This window comes from Budorcas taxicolor, chromosome 10 (genome assembly GCF_023091745.1).
Source record: "Budorcas taxicolor isolate Tak-1 chromosome 10, Takin1.1, whole genome shotgun sequence".
Taxonomy (NCBI): Eukaryota; Metazoa; Chordata; class Mammalia; order Artiodactyla; family Bovidae; genus Budorcas; species Budorcas taxicolor.
In genome coordinates this window covers 33,900,413-33,920,378 of record NC_068919.1, presented here as the reverse complement: position 1 = coordinate 33,920,378, position 19,966 = coordinate 33,900,413, and the positions used below count along the sequence as shown (strand labels likewise).

At 39.8% G+C, this 19,966-nt stretch overlaps 1 protein-coding gene across 1 annotated transcript in view; it reads left to right on the top strand.

Moving 5' to 3' along the window:
• The window catches only part of FSIP1 (fibrous sheath interacting protein 1), a 198,775-nt gene that overhangs the window by 9,391 nt on the left and 169,418 nt on the right, over positions 1-19,966 (top strand). The window contains exons 2-4 of the mRNA XM_052647356.1: positions 1,075-1,258; positions 6,002-6,156; positions 7,447-7,540. Of these exons, the coding sequence (XP_052503316.1) occupies positions 1,075-1,258; positions 6,002-6,156; positions 7,447-7,540 (433 nt within the window). The remainder of the gene's footprint in view (positions 1-1,074; positions 1,259-6,001; positions 6,157-7,446; positions 7,541-19,966) is intronic.

Here is a 19,966-nt window from a genome sequence, read left to right as displayed (position 1 = left end):
ACACCTATCCCAGAGGGTCATTGTGAGACGTGACTGAGGCAGTGTGTGTAAAGCAGTCAGCACAGGACCTGGACAGTAGTAATTCCTCAGTAAATGTCAGTTATGATTTGTATAGCATGGACTCAGCTCAGTTCTCCTGGGGCTTATGTCCTAGTTCAGGTGAAGAGAGATGCTTGTGCAGTCGTGTAAGCAATTAAACCCTGGCAGTTTCATTCTCAGCACCACCTGCCTTCTGTCCTGGAGATTCACAAGGGGACCCAGATTGCAGTGATGGAGTGTAAAAGCCTCCAAGGGCTGAGTCCTTCAGGGCTGGAGCAGACATTCCCTCCGTTGGAGGGGAAAGGTATGTCTCCACTCTCCCTGAGGTTTTGCCTCTCTTGTGGGCTGTGTTAATTTCCAAGGTGACTTTTACTCTGAAGCACAGCCTTCAAGCCCTGTGATCCCTGTTTTTGGTTCGTGCAGCCATGGATGTCTTTTCCTGTCCTCTCTCAGGAAAACACAGCTGCACCAAACTGGTGTCTTCACCAGTTTTTAGCAAATGAACTTTGCTAAAATGGAAAGAGATACCAAAATGAAATAGAAAAGCTGTGACTAGTAAAAGAGTAAATGATTAACCAAAGCACATGGTTCTGATTTGAAGAACTCCATTAGAAGCACACTGTGATTCAGACTATTCACTTTGCAGCTGTTCAATAGCCACATGTGACCAGTGACTCCAGTGACTATGCTGATTAGTCCTGCTCTAGACCCTTGATTCTCCATCTCAGAGTAAGCTCAGGCAGCAGGGACCATCGTGCCTCGTCCTCAGAGCTTGACAGAGAGAGATTCTCTTTGGGACTGATTCTTCTTTATTATTGGTAGAAATTGCTGAAGAGTGGTGCATATTACTTTAGTGCAAATGTTATTAAATTCAATTGTGTATGTAAATTGTATTTTATCAAGTGTTATAGAATAATTTAACACTTCTGTATGATGCATGTCCTTACATATACTTATATTTGAGTTAAAATAGTCTAGAAATTTAAAATAAAAAACATTATTTTTGAAAACTATTTCTTTGGAAATAATTTTTAGGTTGATACTGCAATCAATTTGAACTCTGGTAAAGAAGCCCACTCAGAAAGCAATAATGCAGAGAAAAGTAGAAACAGTAATGATAATAAAGGGGAAAGCTACTCTGAGAAAATAAAATTGCCTGAAGAGGGGTCAGATGAAGATTCGAACTTGGGTCAACATCAGATAGTCCCTGAATGTTCAGGTAGGATAATTACTTGGCAATTAGCTAATGATAATTACAGATGCTATAGTTAAAATAGTAGAATTACATATGTTTTTTATTATTTATTTTTTATTATGTAGAAATAATATACATTTTTTTGTGAGCAAGCAAATCACCAAATTTTTATTTACAAGAATATTAAGAGTTCTTAAGTATGTGTAGAAATATAATAAAATATGTCATATAATAAAATTGTTACTATAATCATTTTAATCAAGTAGGAAGTATTTTTGTATTTTATGACATGATCTTTTAATTGATCTTTTTGAAAATTGTATGATAAAATGTATCCTGTAATATATAAATGCCTTTTAAGGGATAATCTCATTTGATTTTAATAACTTTTGGATTTCAAAAAACTCCTTTTTTCTCATGGTTATTAATACTGGTCAAAGTGAATTAGAACAGCAATTCTCAAAACATGGGCTGCAGAGCCCTGGGCTCTGAGGCCCTTTTAGGAACTCTGCATAAAAACTAGTTTCATTGTAATACTGATATGTCAGTAATATAATTCATTGTTAATACTGAAATTATTCTCTTTGCTTTTTTGCCCACTGAATGGTTTCACTGATGGTACAAAAGCAATGGTGGGTAAAATTGCTGGTGCTTTGACATGAATCAGGACAATGAATGGCATCAAACTGTACTAATAGTCATTGTGTTCTTTAAGGCCTGGCACAGGCAGAAGAAAGACATAGCTGATGTCACTCAAGAATGTTCTTGATGGAGCAGTAAAATTTTAAAATTCTAATTAATCTTGACCTTTGAGTACACATCTTTTTTATATCCTATGTGGTAAATTGGGAGGTACATATAAAGCAATTCGGCTGTATGCCAAAGTGTAAAGCTTGTGTTGAGGAAAAGTGTTTGTTGAGGAAAAGTGTGTGGTAATTTGAGAGTTGAACTGGTCATTTTTTAATGGGACTCCATTTTCACTTGAAAGAATAAGTGGCAGACAAACCACTATCGTTCAGGCTTAAGTATTTGGCAGACGTTTTTGTGAAAATTGAAATGGACCTGTTGATTCAGGAAAACAACGGACAGTATTTTTTGTCAATGATAAAATTTGAGCTTTCAAGTAAAAACTTAGAATCTTAGAAAATTTGTGTATGTCAGTATGAGCTTTACAGCTTCCTAGTACTTAGACTTTTCTGATAAAAATTAGTGGCAATATTAACAAATGTGATTTGTTGATATTGTATATTGAAATGTGTTAATATTTTGAAGGTTTGCGTAATTCAGTGAACCACTGTTTTCCAAATAACCAATGCAGGATAAAAGATCCATTTAACATGAAAAATAGATCCATGGATTTATGGAATAACTAGGGTTACAGATTTCACATTATAACTAACCTTTAAGAAACTACCTCTTGTCCAGTTTTGATATTAGTATTAAAGAAGAATATCCACCATTATTTGAAAAGGGTATTTCTCCTCCCCTTTCCAACTACTGTGTAAGGCCAAATTTTCTTCATATACTTTTAACTGAAGCAACAGATTACAGTAGATTGACTTTGAAGCAGGTATGCGAATCTGGCTGTCTTCTATTAATCCAGATGCTGAAGATTGAAAATATCACTATTCTTAACAATTTTTTGGGAAAATATAGCTATTTGTCATAAAAGTGTTACATTTGTATTAAAATGTAATAAGTAATGCCATGTTTATTAATTCAAAATGAATAAATATATATTTATAATATTCTTCAATTTTGATTTCTATAATGGTAATTGTGCATAGACATAACCCATAAACAAAAGTTACTTTGGGTTCTCCCTAATTTATAAACTATAAAGGAAAGCTGAGCTTGTAGTGGTGGCCTCCCCAGCCTGAACCTGAGGCGTGATGGGCTCTTCCCTCTCTGGCACCAGCCTGTGGGCTCCTTCGAGGAAGGGGCTGCTCAGCTGCCCCTCTCCACTCAGGCCTTGACTAGTCCACCAGGCTGGCTGGCTCCCACTGCACAAACAGCCAGGTGGGAGCTCCACTCCGGGGGCACCAGCTCTGAGGCTGTCTTGGGGGTCACAGGCTGGCTGGTATGGCCAGCAAAGGGCTGTGCTCACGGTGCCCACTGCCTCAGACAGTGGTTCTGGTTGATGGGCGTGTCAGCCATCTCCACATGGCCACTAATGGTCTCTGCCACCTGCACACCTTGCACTGTGGGTTGAAGAATGATGTTGCTAGAGCGGCCGGGTGCTAGTTCAGACCTGGCTGCTTTCTGCAGTTGTACCTTTCTGCTTGGGGTGCAGTAGCAGTGAGGCAGACACCAGCCATAGTGGCCCCACTCAGTCATTGGTTGGTGCCACAGTGGGCCCCTCCCCCAAGCAAGTGACTGTTAGTGAGCAACCGTCAATCAGCAACCATTAGTAGCCCTGCTCAGCCATTGGTTGGTGCCACAGTGGGTCCCTCCTCCTCCCTGTGCTGTATACTAAAAAGAGCCCAGGTTTGGACTGAAGGGGAGATGTTTTTTTGAGATGCTAATCTGACATCTCAGTCTGCTAGTTTTTTGACTCAAGTTGTCATTTCTTGTTCCAACAGCTCGTTTTCTGATTTATTGGCCTGTCATGCGGTGAGCAGAATGAGTTTAGGTTCAGTAACAAGCTCATAAACTTTGAGAACTGATTTAAATTGTGTTTGGGGTGAGATCAGCTCTCAGACCAGGTGACTCAGGATTACAGTTATCAGGAAACGAGGTATTAGAGTTGAGACTAGCTAGTGGCCCCATTTACATTGTAATGTTTATATTATATAATATTATATTGTTTCCGTGTAGCAAGAGTTAACTTCAAAATGCCTGCTGGATAAACCACCTGTATACATGGAGCTTGAGAATGCTAGGGCTGCCAGTTGGAATTAGAACTAGAGGCTTTTGCGTTTGATGTACATGAGCAATACAGTTTGTAGAGCCTCCTTATTAGTAAGATCAGTATTCTTTTTGGGTAAGCTTCTTCCCTCTAAACATACCTCCTTTTCCTTTAAGAGAAAGTGATATACATTATAGGGAAACACCATTGGACTCTTTGTATTTTCAAAAGTTGCAAAACTTGGCTTTTCTTTGCATAATATGACATTTCTGATGACCTAAGCTGGGGTAGCTGAGACTTCAGGACTTGAACACTTATGCTCATTGCCAGGTTATCATCCTTCATCAGACTTTACAGAGGAATTATCTCCTGATGGTAAAGAGCTTTAGCTCTGAAGTCAACACAGATCTGGGCAGAGACTGACTCTGCCTTTTACTAGTTATAAGATGATAGATCTTGGACATATATTTAACTCAGTTACAAATTAGCCTCAGTTTACTAATTTGTAAAATAGGGGCAATAATTATTCCATCTTGCTGGTTTATGGTGAGGATTACACAAGATAATGAATGAAAATTAAGCATTTAACACTGTGCCTATCAGGTAAATGTATAAATGTTAGTAGTAGTGATAGTATTAGTCTCTCAGTCATGTCTGAGTCTTTGTGACCCCATGGACTGTAGCCTGCCAGGCTCCTCTGTCCATGGGATTTTCAAGGCAAGAATACTAAGTGGATAGGCATTCCTTTCTCCAGGGGATCTTCCTGACCCAGGGATTGAACCGGGGTCTCCTGCTTTGCAGATGGATTCTTTACTGTCTGAGGCGTTAGCTGCTATTATTAATATGACCATTGATCATAATGATAATTATTAATATTATTGATCATAGTCATAAGTGAAAACTTAAATCACAGAAGTTCTAAATAGTTTCTAACTATCAATTATCCATAATTCAAGAACATTTTAGAGTGTTTTGGGCTTCCCTGGTAAAGAATCCGCCTGCAATGCGGGAGACCTGGGTTCGGTCCCTGGGTTGGGAAGATCCCCTGGAGAAGGGAAAGGCTACCAACTTCAGTATTCTGGCCTGGAGAATTCCATGGACTGTATAGTCGATGGGTTTGCAAAGAGTCAGACATGACGGAGCAACTTTCACTTTTACTTTAAGGTGTTTCAGGAAAATAAGATCACAGGAAGGGGTGTAAATGAAAGGTGTTTAGTTACATGGTGTACTTTTCTGAATTTGTTTCTAACATGGTGGAATTACTCTGTGTCTCTGACATGCTATACTTTATAGCTATTTGTGTAAGTGACTTCTGAAGCAATTTCAGGATAGGGTCTTTGTCTTATTCTTTGTTAATTATGAATATAGAAAGTATAGCAGAATGAAGGAGAAAGAATTTGGGGTTAAAAATCATATGAGACCCACTTCTGAATTCAGTGCTATAATTTATTAGCTATTTGAAAGGATTAAGTTATCTCAACTGTAAAAGAGAACTAAATGTCTATTTCACAGGGTTAGATAATTATATGAAAAAAAAAAAAAAGCAAAAGCAGGCTTCCCTGATGGCTCAGGTGGTAAAGAATCCACCTGCAAAGCAGAAGGCCCAGATTTGATCCCTGAGTTGGGAAGAACCCCTGGAGAATGGAATGGCTACTAATTCTAGTATTCTTACCTGGAAAATGTCATGCACAGAGGAGCCTGGAAGGCCACAGTCCATAGGGTGGCAAAGTGTTGGACACGATTGAGTGACTAACACTTTCATTTTTTTCCAAACCAAGATTCACGACACCAATGTTAGTTATTACACCAACCATAAGCATCTGTCGAATGAAAGAACAAATAGTAAAAATAAAACAAGAAACAAAAGCCTTATGATTTTAATAAACTTCATGCTCGTTCCTACTTTCAACATAATACAGATGAATTTGAATTAAAAGAATTAGATTTTCAGCTTCGGGATGCTATTCGGAAGATGAAGAGGCTTGACAAGATATTGGTGAAGAGACAATACAGAGAAAAAGAAATTAAGAAGCAAGGTCTAGAAATGAGAATAAAGCTGTGGGAGGAACTTAAGGTAAGAATTGTATAATCTTATGCTGACATGTGAGAAGCAATTTCCTCTAGTAAGTAGGAAGAGCATGGCCTCTGGTAGTGTTAGTGTGGTCTGCCTTAATTTATTTTGTGCAGGTAGGGCAGTAGTGTTTACATGTGTGTATGGGGTGAGGGAGCAGTGAGAGAGAGAGTTTTCTGGAACTGGAGAAGGTGATTTTGCAGGATTCCAGATTTTGGGCACTGCCCTGAGTGTCTTCATTCCCCAGACAACAAAATAGGCTTCTCTCACCAGTGGACAGACAGCACAATAGACTTCTCTCTCCAGTGTCTGGCCTGGGTGCCTGGGTTCCTCCATATCTGGAATAGAAAGGAATTTGGTGCCTATGTTCATCAGCTATATATGTCAGCTTTTTCTTCAGCAAGCTTACAGTTTGGAGATAAGTACACAAAAACAAAAAAATCTAACCCCCTGGTTACCATTATTATTTGAGTAAACTTTTGTGACAAACAAGCGAGGAGTTGACTGTTTCACATGCTGGTCAAGATCTCTTTGGGAAGCTGTAAAATGCTTGTGGTCTGTGACCATGCTCTATATACTTCTGTTTTAGTGCATTTCTAATGCTTGATTAACTCTCCTTGGCCTTCTTGGACCTTTTATTCTCTGTAGTGTTGAGGGGTGGAAGTTGACCAGATGTTGGCGCTGACTTGTGTACAGTGATTGCACTTTTAAGATAAGGAACATTATAACAACAGATGAATTGTTTTTGATGAATTCTTCCTTGGTTAGTTGACTGACTTCCAAGGAAATTTCCCAGGCAATGATGTGAATTAGTAGTAAAGTAGTTAAGAATACATTTTTACAAGGTTCCCAGGAAGACCAATGGGATGGAAAAGTAAGTATATAAAATGCAGTGCTTTAAGCTAGAGAAATAAATTTTAGCAGGAAAAGTTAGTCTATCACTTACCTCTGTTGAATCTCAAAGCAAATTTTTACTTGCTTGGAAATATGAATTATAACTAGAATTATAATAATACCAACTTTGAAATATATGAAACTTGCTTATTATTAAACAGAAACTTAAAGCAAGGTAATTATCATATAGAGATAAACATATTCCAACTCTTAACTGGGAATACTCATTAACAGAATTTGAGGGAATGGGAAACATGAACAGATTTCCTAATTAAAGGAGTAAAACTGACCTGTATTTATGAACAGAATTGGAGACCATCTTAGAATTTAAAAAAAAATATATCAATGAATACAGTTGCCTTCTTTCCCCATGTTTAAGCTTTTATTCTCTTTTATTAGTCTGCAAAAAATGGTGAAGTTTTGCAAAGTAATGAGGAGATGGAAAATACAAAAAAGTTTCTAGCTTTGACTGCTGCATCAGAAGAAACTGTTGGTGAGTAAAACTGATTCATCTTTTTTTAAATCTCAGAGTCATAGAATATTTGGATTAAATAAAATTCCCAATTCAGTTATCTTTTCTTTTTCTTTGTGAGTTTAATTGTTCTTTAGGAGAAACCATCATGTTAGGTAGGACAATGTGAAACTATGGTGACTTTGAGTATGTTTCAGAGTCTTCTAGGGTTTGTGTCTGCTCAAGGATGAGGAGACAGGGGAGTGAAAAATCAGGAAGTAGACAAAGCATGTCTTTGCCTTTAATGGCTGAGCCTCTTGGATGTCTCTAGACACCCAGTTTATGCTTACAGTCCCCTAGTTGTGTGAGAATGTCCCGTGAGGTGTCTCACTCAGGCCTCTGCAACCTTTTATAAAAATCTGTTATTGATTTGTCCTTCTCCTATTCTCTCACAATCCTGCTTTATGAGACCAGCTAGTTAATTCTGTGCATGCATTTCCACTCCCCTTGTGTGTATGTAGCAGTTGATCCTTGAACACATGGTGTTTAGGAGCACTGGCCCCCGTGCAGTTGAAAATCCAAGTATAAGTGTATTGTTGGCCTGCTGTCTCTGTGGTTCTACATCCATGAGTCAGTTCAGTCACTCAGTTGTGTCCAACTCTTTGCGACCCCATGAACTGCAGCATGCCAGGCCTCCCTGTCCATCACCAACTCCCGGAGTTCACTCAAACTCATGTCCATTGAGTCGGTGATGCCATCCAATCATTTCATCCTCTGTTGTCCCTTCTCCTGCCCTCAATCTTTCCCACCATCAGGGTCTTTTCAAATGAGTCAGCTCTTCGCATCAGGTGGCCAAAGTATTGGAGTTTCAGCTTCAACATCAGTCCTTCCAAAGAACACCAAGGGCTGATCTTCTTTAGAATGGACTGGTTGGATCTCCTTGCAGTCCAGGGAACTCTCAAGAGTCTTCTCCAACACCACAGTTCAAAAGCATCAATTCTTTGGTGCTCAGCTTTCTTCACAGTTCAACTTTCACATCCATACATGACCAGTGGAAAAACCATAGCCTTGACTAGACAGACCTTTGTTGGCAAAATAATGTCTCTGCTTTTTAATATGCTGTCTAGGTTGGCCTTAACTTTCCTTCCAAGGAGTAAGCATCTTTTAATTTCATGGCTGCAATCACCATCTGCAGTGATTTTAGAGCCTGCCAAAATAAACTCAGTCACTGTTTCCACTGTTTCCCCTTCTATTTCCCATGAAGTGATGGGACCAGATGCCATGATCTTAGTTTTCTGAATGTTGATCTTTAAGCCAACTCTTTCACTCTCCTCTTTCACTTTCATCAAGAGGCTTTTTAGTTCTTCACTTTCTGCCTTAAGGGTGGTGTCATCTGCATATCTGAGGTTATTGGTATTTCTCCCGGCAATCTTGATTCCAGCTTGTGCTTCTTCCAGCCCAGCGTTTCTCATGATGTACTCTGCATAGAAGTTAAATAAGCAGGGTGACAATATACAGTCTTGACTACTCCTTTTCCTATTTGGAACCAGTGTGTTGTTCCATGTCCAGTTCTAACTGTTGCTTCCTGACCTGCATATAGGTTTCTCAAGAGGCAGGTCAGGTGGTCTGGTATTCCCATCTCTTTCAGAATTTTCCACAGTTTATTGTGATCCACACAGTCAAAGGTTTTGGCATAGTGAATAAAGCAGAAATAGATGTTTTTCTGGAATTCTCTTGCTATTTTGATGATCCAGTGGGTGTTGGCAATTTGATCTCTGGTTCCTCTGCCTTTTCTAAAACCAGCTTGAACATCTGGAAGTTCATGATTTACGTATGCTGAAGCCTGGCTTGGAGAATTTTGAGCATTACTTTACTAGCGTGTGAGATGAGTGCAATTGCATGGTTATTTGAGCATTCTTTGGGATTGGAATGAAAACTGACCTTTTCCAGTCCTGTGGCCACTGCTGAGTTTTCCAAATTTGCTGGCATATTGAATGCAGCACTTTGACAGCATCATCTTTTAGGATTTGAAATAGCTCAAGTGGAATTCCATCACCTCCACTAGCTTTGTTCGTAGTGATGCTTCCTAAGGCCCACTTGACTTCAAATTCCAGGGTGTCTGGCTCTAGATAAGTGATCATACCATCATGATTATCTGGGTTGCAAAGATCTTTCTTGTACAGTTCTTCTGTGTATTCTTGCCACCTCTTGTTAATATCTTCTTCTTTTGTTAGGTCCATACCATTTCTGTCCTTTACTGAGCCCATCTTTGCATGAAATGTTCCCTTGGTATCTCTAATTTTCTTGAAGAGATCTTTAGTGTTTCCCATTCTATTGTTTCCCTCTATTTCTTTGCATTGATCACTGAGGAAGGCTTTCTTATCTCTCCTTATCTATTTTTGGAATTTTCAGATGCTTATATCTTTCCTTTTCTCCTTTGCTTTTTCACTTTTCTTCTTTTCACAGCTATTTGTAAGGCCTCCTCAGACAGCCATTTTGCCTTTTTTCTTTTTTTTTTTCCTTGGGGATGGTCTTAATCCCAGTTTTCTGTACAGTGTCGCAAACCTCCATCCATAGTTCATCAGGCACTCTATCAGATCTAGTCCCTTAAATCTATTTCTCACTTCCACTGTATAATCATAAGGGATTTGATTTAGGTCATACCTGAATGGTCTAGTGGTTTCCCTAGTTTCTTCAATTTAAGTCTGTGGATTCAACCAATCAAGGATTGTGTGATACTGTAGTATACATTTATTGAGAAAAATTTGTGTATAAGTGAACCTGTGCAGTTTAAACTTACATTGTTCAGGGATCGACTGTATATTGTGATCTGCCTCCTCCTCTTCCTTCTTTTCTTTTTACTTCTGAAGAAGTACTGTGAATCATATAACTTATTTTAACCTTCTTAGTAATGAATGTTTTAGTGATTGGGAAGAGTTGGTGTTTTTGGCAGAACACATTTTAAATCCTTTAAGTACATCATCTAAATTGGTCAAATAGTATTGCTTGGGCATTAGACTGGCTCTGAGTAGGGCTTCCAGAAGTGGGATTGCGGGGTCATATGTTAGTTCTATTTTTAGTTTTTAAAGGAAGCTCCCTATTGTTCCCCATAGTGGCTGCCCCAGTTTGCATCCCCACCAACAGTGTAGGAGAGTGCCTTTTTCTCCACACCTTCTCCTGCGTTCATTATTTGTAGACTTTCTGATGATGGCCATTCTGAATGGTGTGAGGTGATACCTCATTATGGTTTTCGATTGCATTTCTCTAGTAATTAGTGATGTAATGGAGCATCTATTCATATGCCTATTGGCCATCTGTATGTCTTCTTCGGAGACATGTCTGTTTAGGTCTTCTGTTCATTTTTCCTTTGGGTTGTTTGGTTTTTTGCTATTGGATTGTATGAGCTGTTTGTACATTTTGGAAATTAAGCCCTTGTTGGTCACATTGTTGGCAAATATGTTCCCCCAGTCTGTAGGTTGTCCTTTCATTTTGTTGATGGTTTCCTTTGATGTTCAGTAGGGAAAGATTGAAGGCAAAAGGAGGAGGGGGCAGCAGAAGATGAGATGGTTAAAGAGCATTGCTGACTCGATGGACATGAATTTGAGCAAACTCCAGGAGATAGTGGAGAACAGAGGAGCCTGGTGTGCTGCAGTCAGTGGGGTTGCAAAGAGTTGGACACGACTTAGCGACTGAACAACAATGATCAAAATCTGTATTCTAGAATGCAGGAGTTAAATGCTGATTTCTCCACTGAGGCATTTGTAAGAGGCCACACTTGCTGTGCTTGACTCTGGAGCAAGGACTTTAAGTCAGGCCTCTCTGTAAGGGAATCCATGGTAGTAGCCTTTTAACATCCAGCCTTTTTGGTCACAGGGTTCGCTACTGAGTGAGCTTTTGGCCCTGGAGGGTAAGACGTTTGTTTTCATCTGGCCTTTCTTCACAAATTTGAGCTATCAAATATATTTAATTTTTAAAGCCCATGAAAGGTCTATATGGTTAAGTCAATCCTAAAGGAAATCAACCCTGAATATTCATTGGAAGGACTGCTGCTGAAGCTGAAGCTCCAATACTTTGGTCACCTGATGTGAAGACCTGACTCAGACAAGACCCTGATGCTGGGAAAGATTGAAGGCAGGGGGAGAAGGGGATGACAGAGGAAGAGATGGTTGGATGGCATCACAGACTCAATGGACATGAGTTTGAGCAAGCTCCAGGAAATGGTGAGGTACAGGGAGGCCTGGTGTGCTGCAGTCCATGTGGTTTGCAGAGAATCAGACGTGACTGAGCGACTGAACAGCAACAACAACATGGGGTTCACAGTTGTATCTCTGGAGTCACGTGACTTCTTTAGACCCTGAGACATTTACATGAATACTGATATTCTAACATGGAATCTTCATAGCCTTCATGAGCTGAAAGCTGGAGTTACTAGAGGCTTAGAAGCTACAGCCAGAGACAGTCATTGCTTTAAATATTATTATTTCAAAGTTTCACTTTTTAGATTTTGAATTCTTAGTTGATTATCATGTATTGGCAGTGTTTGTTGTGTGCAGAGCAGATAAGATGTAAAAGTAGGGTCAGTATAAAAGGAAATGGGATCAAAGACACTTTTGGGTAAGCCAAGTGTCTATTGTTTTTCATTCTTGCTGTTGTCTGTCTGGATTAGTTCACACTTGACCAATTCACCAGAACGAAGAGATGTTATTATTGTATTCCTTGTTCTTCAGATTTAATTAGATGTTTTTGATGACTAGCCTTTTATAGGAGGCGAATTTCTTTTTTTTTTTTTTTTTTTTTACTTTACAATATTGTATTGGTTTTGCCATACATTGACATGAATCTGCCACAGGCATACACATGTCCCCATCCTGAAACCCACCTCCCACCTCCCTCCCCATCCCTCTGGGTCATCCCAGTGCACCAGCCCCGAGCATCCTGTATCATGCATCGAACCTGGACAGGCGATTCGTTTCACATATACATGATTCAATGCCATTCTCCCAAATCATCCCACCCTTGCCCTCTCCCACAGAGTCCAGAAGACTGTTCTATACATCTGTGTCTCTTTTGCTGTCTCACATACAGGGTTATCATTACCATCTGTCTAAATTCCATATATATGCATTAGCATACTGTATTGGTGTTTTTCTTTCTGGCTTACTTCACTCTGTATAATAGGCTCCAGTTTCATCCACCTCATTAGAACTGATTCAAATGTATTCTTTTTAATGGCTGAGTAATACTCCATTGTGTATATGTACCACAGCTTTCTTATCCATTCATGTGCTGATGGACATCTAGGTTGCTTTCATGTCCTGGCTATTGTAAACAGTGCTGCGATGAACATTGGGGTACACATGTCTCTTTCAGTTCTGGTTTCCTTGGTGTGTATGCCCAGCAGTGGGATTGCTGGGTCATAAGGCAGTTCTATTTCCAGTTTTTTAAGGAATCTCCACACTGTTCTCCATAGTGGCTATACTAGTTTGCATTCCTACCAACAGTGTAAGAGGGTTCCCTTTTCTCCACACCCTTTCCAGCATTTATTGCTTGTAGACTTTTGGATCACAGCCATTCTGACTGGCGTGAAATGGTACCTCATTGTGGCTTTGATTTGCATTTCTCTGATAATGAGTGATGCTGAGCATCTTTTCATGTGTTTGTTAGCCATCTGTATGTCTTCTTTGGACAAATGTTGGTTTAGTTCTTTGGCCCACTTTTTGATTGGGTCATTTATTTTTCTGGAATTGAGCTGCAGGGGTTGCTTGTATATTTTTGAGATTAATTCATTGTCAGTTAGTTCATTTGCTATTATTTTCTCCCATTCTGAAGGCTGTCTTTTCACCTTGCTTATAGTTTCCTTTGTTGTGCAGAAGCTTTTAATTTTAATTAGGTCCCATTTGTTTATTTTTGCTTTTATTTCCAGTATTCTAGGAGGTGGGTCATAGAGGATCCTGCTGTGATGTATGTCGGAGAGTGTTTTGCCTATGTTCTCCTCTAGGAGTTTTATAGTTTCTGGTCTTAGGTTTAGATCTTGAATCCATTTTGAGTTTATTTTTGTGTATGGTGTTAGAGAGTGTTCTAGTTTCATTCTTTTACAACTGGTTGACCAGTGTTCCCAGCACCACTTGTTAAAGAGATTGTCTTTTCTCCATTGTATATTCTTGCCTCCTTTGTCAAAGATAAGGTGTCCCTAGGTGTGTGGATTTATCTCTGGGCTTTCTATTTTGTTCCATTGATCTATATTTCTGTCTTTTTACATCATAGACATGTATTCATTAGTCACACATATCTGATTTTTAAAAATCTTAAAACCCAAAAGAGATGGATTTTAGTATGTGCTAAGTGTCCGACTCTTTGTGACCGCATGGACTATAGCCTACCAGGCTCCTCTGTCCATGGAATTCTCCAGGCCAGAATACTGGAGTGGGTAGCCATTCCCTTCTCCGAGGATCTTCCTGACCTGGGGATTGAACCCAGGTGTCTTACATCTCCCGCATTAGCAGTTGAATTCTTTACCACTAGCACCACCTGGGAAACCAGCATTTACTATAGATTATGTTATTAGCCTAATTATACATTTTGAAACATTTTGCATAACATAAGTTATTAGCTTATTCCAAAAGAGGTAACTTCTGGAATCTTCAGTTTATGAAATGTATTATTAGCACATGTGAAAGAAATGAACAGAAAAGCAAGAGTCTGATTTGACCGCATGACACTAATTTTGACAGTCTCATATTTCTACTATTACAACATAGCCTCATATCATGAAATGGCGTGACACTGCTTATATCTGTTCCATCCTGAGGGTAGTTTCTTTCCCAGATAATTCTCTGAACTTCAACTATCCCCTCTTAATTAAAAATGTAAAAAATTTAAAACTTTAGCAATTATTTTGATCAAACCAATAATAGCCATAAAATTTAAAGTAAAGTGTTCCTGTAAAGCTTATTATGAAAACAAGAAACCTTTTGCTCTGTTTTCCTCCACGGTCATTTTTTTCTTTGTTACAAGGGAAAGCTCAACCCCTTGTAAACTGTCCAGTAGGTGGCGGCATCTAGTTAAAATAGTGCTTTAAGAGTACCTCTTGAAGAATTTAGAGCCAGGCTTATTTAGACTTGAACTTTAAACACACATTTACAATTATCCAGACCTACTATTTACCATTCTTTTAATTTTTCCCCTTTAAACTAAAGGAAAAATCTTAGAATGAGTATTCTTTATTTTCCCCGGTCATTTCCTTTACTTCTTACTTAAGAGTAATTCAAAGGACTTCAGGCTAGTGGCAGAATGGCAATTTCCAACCTGTTTTCCAGCCCCCCAAACATAAAATGCATTGTAGTCCCTTTCTAACATCACAAATAACCAACAGTAAAAAGAAAAGTTACTTGTGTATTTTTTATAGGTGCTAAACACAAATGAGGACTTGGCTCTAACAGATAGATAAAAGCCACATTAAATTAATTTTTTAAAACCATATTTTAGCTTTATAAATGAGATAATAACCCACACTGAGGTTTTGAAAGGGACAGTATTGTGCTTTCTAGACGTCTCAGAAATATTTTAGAAGTCTGTCTCACCACGTTTGTGAAGGATCACTTTAAAGTTTTTCTAGAGAAATATGAAATTACTGAACTAGGAGTTTTCCCTTAGTTTGTAGCATTTATCTGATGGATAGAGATAAAATTGACTACTCTCTGAGACAGATATGTCTAGTGATGGGATTGTGTGTTACCGGTGTTTTGGACAAAGGTTGTTCTTCTTTGCCTGTGTCACATTTGTGACTTGTGTTTCCAGCTCCAAATGTTCAAGTTTGGGTAAGCACAAAACAGTGACATTTTAATCAATTAGGTTTCTCAAAATTTGCAAATACCTCTTTTAAAGTGCTTTTCTGTGAAATTCAGGAAATTGTTGCTTCTACTCTCTGATGTTAAGATGAAATATTCCAAGAAAATTTGGTATTTTCTTTCTGCTCTGATTTGCAGAGGACTGGGGGAGAAAATCACATACCTGTGCTGACTGGTATCGCTAAGGAGTCTTTTGTTTTTTAACCTCTGCTGGATTCTCAGTATAGCTTATCAGTTTCTCTTATATTCTCCAGTATGGCTCTTCTGAATTATTACTGTGTGCTTAAGGGTTCCCTTACCCTCCTGCTCTCCACCTGGGTGCCCTTTCCCAATAAAATCTCTTGCTTTGTCAGCACATGTGTCTCCTCGGACAATTCATTTCCGAGTGTTAGACAAGAGCCCAGTTTCGGGCCCTGGAAGGGGTCCCCCTTCCTACAACAAATGGCGACTCTGGCAGGGACTCTTCTTCGCTGAGACTGACATCCTGACCACTCGGGGTACTCAGGAGCCAGCTTGCCTGCCAATGGACCAGACCCAGAGGCCACAACTGGGTCCCTTTTGTCCCTGGTCTCCTCCTGACTCGGACAACTGGCCAGAGTGCCCCGACCGGTAAGGAACAAGAGACTTTATTGACCTCTCTCCCCTTGCCTCTCTCTTTCCTCTCCTTAACCCTTCCTATCCTTCCCTGTTTTTCTAGTCCCCCGGTCCTGGATGTAGGAATCTGGTCGAAGGGCCCTCAGCCTGAGCTGAGCATTGGAGATTGATCACCTCCTCTTGGCAGAGAACTCGAATTCTGGTTCTGCTCTAGTCTGATTTCTGGTAGGGCTGAGTTCCAGTCCTCCCTTCTCTGGAGGCCCAGGGAAAAGTCCCATAACGCCTGGGTATCTGTAGGCGGCAGGAGACGTCTGTAAGGCCACCCCTTTCGCCCCCCCTCTCCTGCCTCCTCCCCCTTCTTCCTCCCTCCTGGCTTCCTTTCCTCTCTTGAAATCTTTGATGTTAGTACCTGGATTCTTGTATTTAAGGGCTTCCCTGGTGGGGCAGAGGTTAAAGCGTGCCTGCAACGTGGGAGACCTGGGTTCGATCCCTGGGTCGGGGAGATCCCCTGGAGAAGGAAATGGCAACCCACTCCAGTATTCTTGCCTGGAGAATCCCATGGACGGAGGAGCTTGGTAGGCTACAGTACACGGGTTGCAAAGAGTTGGACACAACTGAGCGACTTTACTTTCACTTTTAACCTCCAGTCCTCTTCTGCAAGTCCTTAGCCCAGGCAGTCTTAGTGTTCAGAGAAAATAGATCAACTGGGTGGGTCCATTCTTACTTTCTGCCTTTAAACTGCACACTGACTGTGCTTCTCCACCCTCTTCCCTCTTACCTTAAATGAGGATGTGTGCTCTTTTTTTCTAAGGCTGAAGTCAGTAATATCCTGTGCCTTTCACTCTGCCCCTGGCTCCTGACCCATCAATTTTCCTCTCTTACCACCTTCACCTCTTTCATCTCCTCTGGGTCCTTCCCTTCAGTTAACCACATTTAAATCTTTTGACTGTAAAACAGAATCAAAGAGCCCTCAAATCAACTAAGTGAAAGTCACTCAGTTGTGTCTGACTCTTTGCGACCCCATGGACTATATAGTCCATGGAATTCTCCAGGCCAGAATACGGGCGTGGGTAGCCTTTCCCTTCTCCAGGGGATCTTCCCAACTGAGGGACTGAACCCAAGTCTCCTGCATTGCAAGCGGATTCTTTTACCAGCTGAGCCATGAGGGAAGCCCCAAATCAACTAAACATGCGTATAAAACCAAATCAACTAAGCATGTGCAGAAAACCTCCTCCGTTCTTCATGCTGCTCCCAAACAGGTACCCCTCTGTTTCCCTCCTCTCTTAGGGTCAGATTTCTTGAGCGAATAGTCTACACCTACTGGTGCTACCTGGTCAACTTCCATTTACTTCCCAACTGTATTTTCTTTTATCACACTACAGAAACTACTTTATCAGTGGTCCTCCTAACTTCTAAATCTAGTGACTTACTCCTGATTTTTATCCTATTTGATATCTCTGTAGCATCTGACACAGTTGACCACTCATCAGATAGTAGCATTTTTACTGGATTCATCATTCCCCGCTGGCTCTCCTCTCCCTCTCCTTACATCCCATTCCTTCTTTTGTATATTTTCTCTATCTTGGCGGATGGTTTCATCGCCCCCCAGTGTCTGTGATGGCTAATTGTATGCGTCAACTTGACTGGATCACAAGATGCCCAGATGTCTGTTTAAACATTATTTCTGGGTGTGTCGGAGAGGGTGTTTCTGGAAGAGACTAGCCTTTGAATTAGTAGACTGAGTGGAGTGTATTACTCTCCAGATTGTGGGTGGTCCTCATCCAGTTGGTTGAAGGCTTGAGTGGAACTAAAATGTAGAGGAAAGGAAGATTTGCCCTCTGCCTTACTGTTTGATTTTCTCAGGTCCTCAGTGATAATTATTTTATTTATCCTAATTAGCTTTAGTTGTTTGCTTTGAGTTTTGTTAGTTTATAATCACCTGGAAATAATACAAATTTTTTTTGTCCTTTCAATAATTGTTCCTATTCTGAGAACTTTGTAAAGACTTAAGTGTTGAGATTTATGCAATGTATTTCAATATCTATTTAAATTATTGTAAAGTTTTTTCTTCTTGACAAACTGTTTCAAAATTAATAGGTTTAATTACTAAATTACTCTTTTGTTACTAGATCAATGAATTTCTTGGTTATGGAGGATTATTCTTTTAATTTAGTACCAGATATGAATGGTTGAATTTATTCAGAATTTTCACAACTATATTGATAAGTGAGATTAGCTGTGTGTGTGTGTATGTGTACATATGTGGGTGTGCCCATGTGTATGTATGTCATGGGGTAGCAGGTAGTGGTGGGGTTAGTAGTGGTTGTGTGTATGCTTTTTCAGGCTATGTTAACTTCATAAAATGAATGGAGCTAGCTGTCTATTTATTTCCATGCTTTGAAACAGTTGATATAACATGGGGATTTTCTGTTCCCTAAAATTTGAAAGATTTCACTGGAAAAAACCCATCTGGTTCAAATAATTTCTTGGAGGCGATTCTCCGACTCTTTTCAGTGTCTTTCATATTTACTGTTGTATTTCAGTTTACCAGTCTTCTGGAGTCAATTTTGGCAATATGTGCATGTCACTGAGATTTTAAAGTTTCCATTAGTGTTTAAAAATGATAATTCTCCTTATTGTGTATATGCCCCATTTCTTACTTCTAATTTTGTTAAGTGTTTGTTTCTCTTTTTAATATAGAGTCTTCATAAAGTTAATTTTTAATTTTAGCAGTTTTGGATTTATAGAAAAAATATGAAGAAAGTACAGAGATTTTCCATATACCCACAACCAGTTTCCCTTTTTATTAAGATTAGTATGGTACCTTTGTTAAAATTAATGAACTGATATTGATACATTCAGTTCAGTTCAGTTCACTCACTCAGTAGTGTCCGACTCTTTGCGACCCCATGAATCGCAGCACGCCAGGCCTCCCTGTCCATCGCCAACTCCTGGAGTTCACTCAAACTCAGGTCCATCGAGTCAGTGATGCCATCCAGCCATCTCAACCTCTGTCGTCCCCTTCTCCTCCTGCCCCCAATCCCTCCTAGCATCAGAGTCTTTTCCAGTGAGTCAACTCTTCGCATGAGGTGGCCAAAGTACTTGAGTTTCAGCTTTAGCATCATTCCTTCCAAAGAACACCGAGGGCTGATCTCCTTTAGAATGGACTGGTTGGATCTCTTTGCAGTCCAAGGGACTCTCAAGAGTCTTCTCTACCACCATAGTTCAAAAGCATCAATTCTTCGGCGCTCGGCTTTCTTCACAGTCCAACTCTCATATCCATACATGACCACTGGAAAAACCATAGCCTTGGCTAGGTGGACCTTTGTTGGCAAAGTAATGTTTCTGCTTTTGAATATGCTGTCTAGGTTGGTCATAACTTTCCTTCCAAGGAGTAAGCATCTTTTAATTTCATGGCTGCAGTCACCATCTGCAGTGATTTTGGAGCCCAGAAAAATAAAGTCTGACACTGTTTCCACATCTATTTGCCATGAAGTAATGGGACCAGATGCCATGATCTTCGTTTTCTGAATGTTGAGCTTTAAGCCAACATTTTCACTCTCCTTTTTCACTTTTATCAAGAGACTTTTTAGTTCCTCTTCACTTTCTGCCATAAGGGTGGTGTCATCTGCATGTCTGAGGTTATTGATATTTCTCCCGGCAATCTTGATTCCAGCTTGTGCTTCTTCTAGCCCAATGTTTCTCATGATGTACTCTACATATAAGTTAAATAAGCAGGGTGACAATATACAGCCTTGACATACTCCTTTTCCTATTTGGACCCAATCTGTTGTTCCATGTCCAGTTCTAACTGTTGCTTCCTGACCTGCATACAGGTTTCTCAAGAGGCAGGTCAGGTGGTCTGGTATTCCCATCTCTTTCAGAATTTTCCACAGTTTCTTGTGATCCATACAGTCAAAGGCTTTGGCATAGTCAATAAAGCAGAAATAGATGTTTTTCTGGAACTCTCTTGCTTTTTCAATGACCCAGCGGATGTTGGCAATTTGATCTCTGGGTATTATTAACT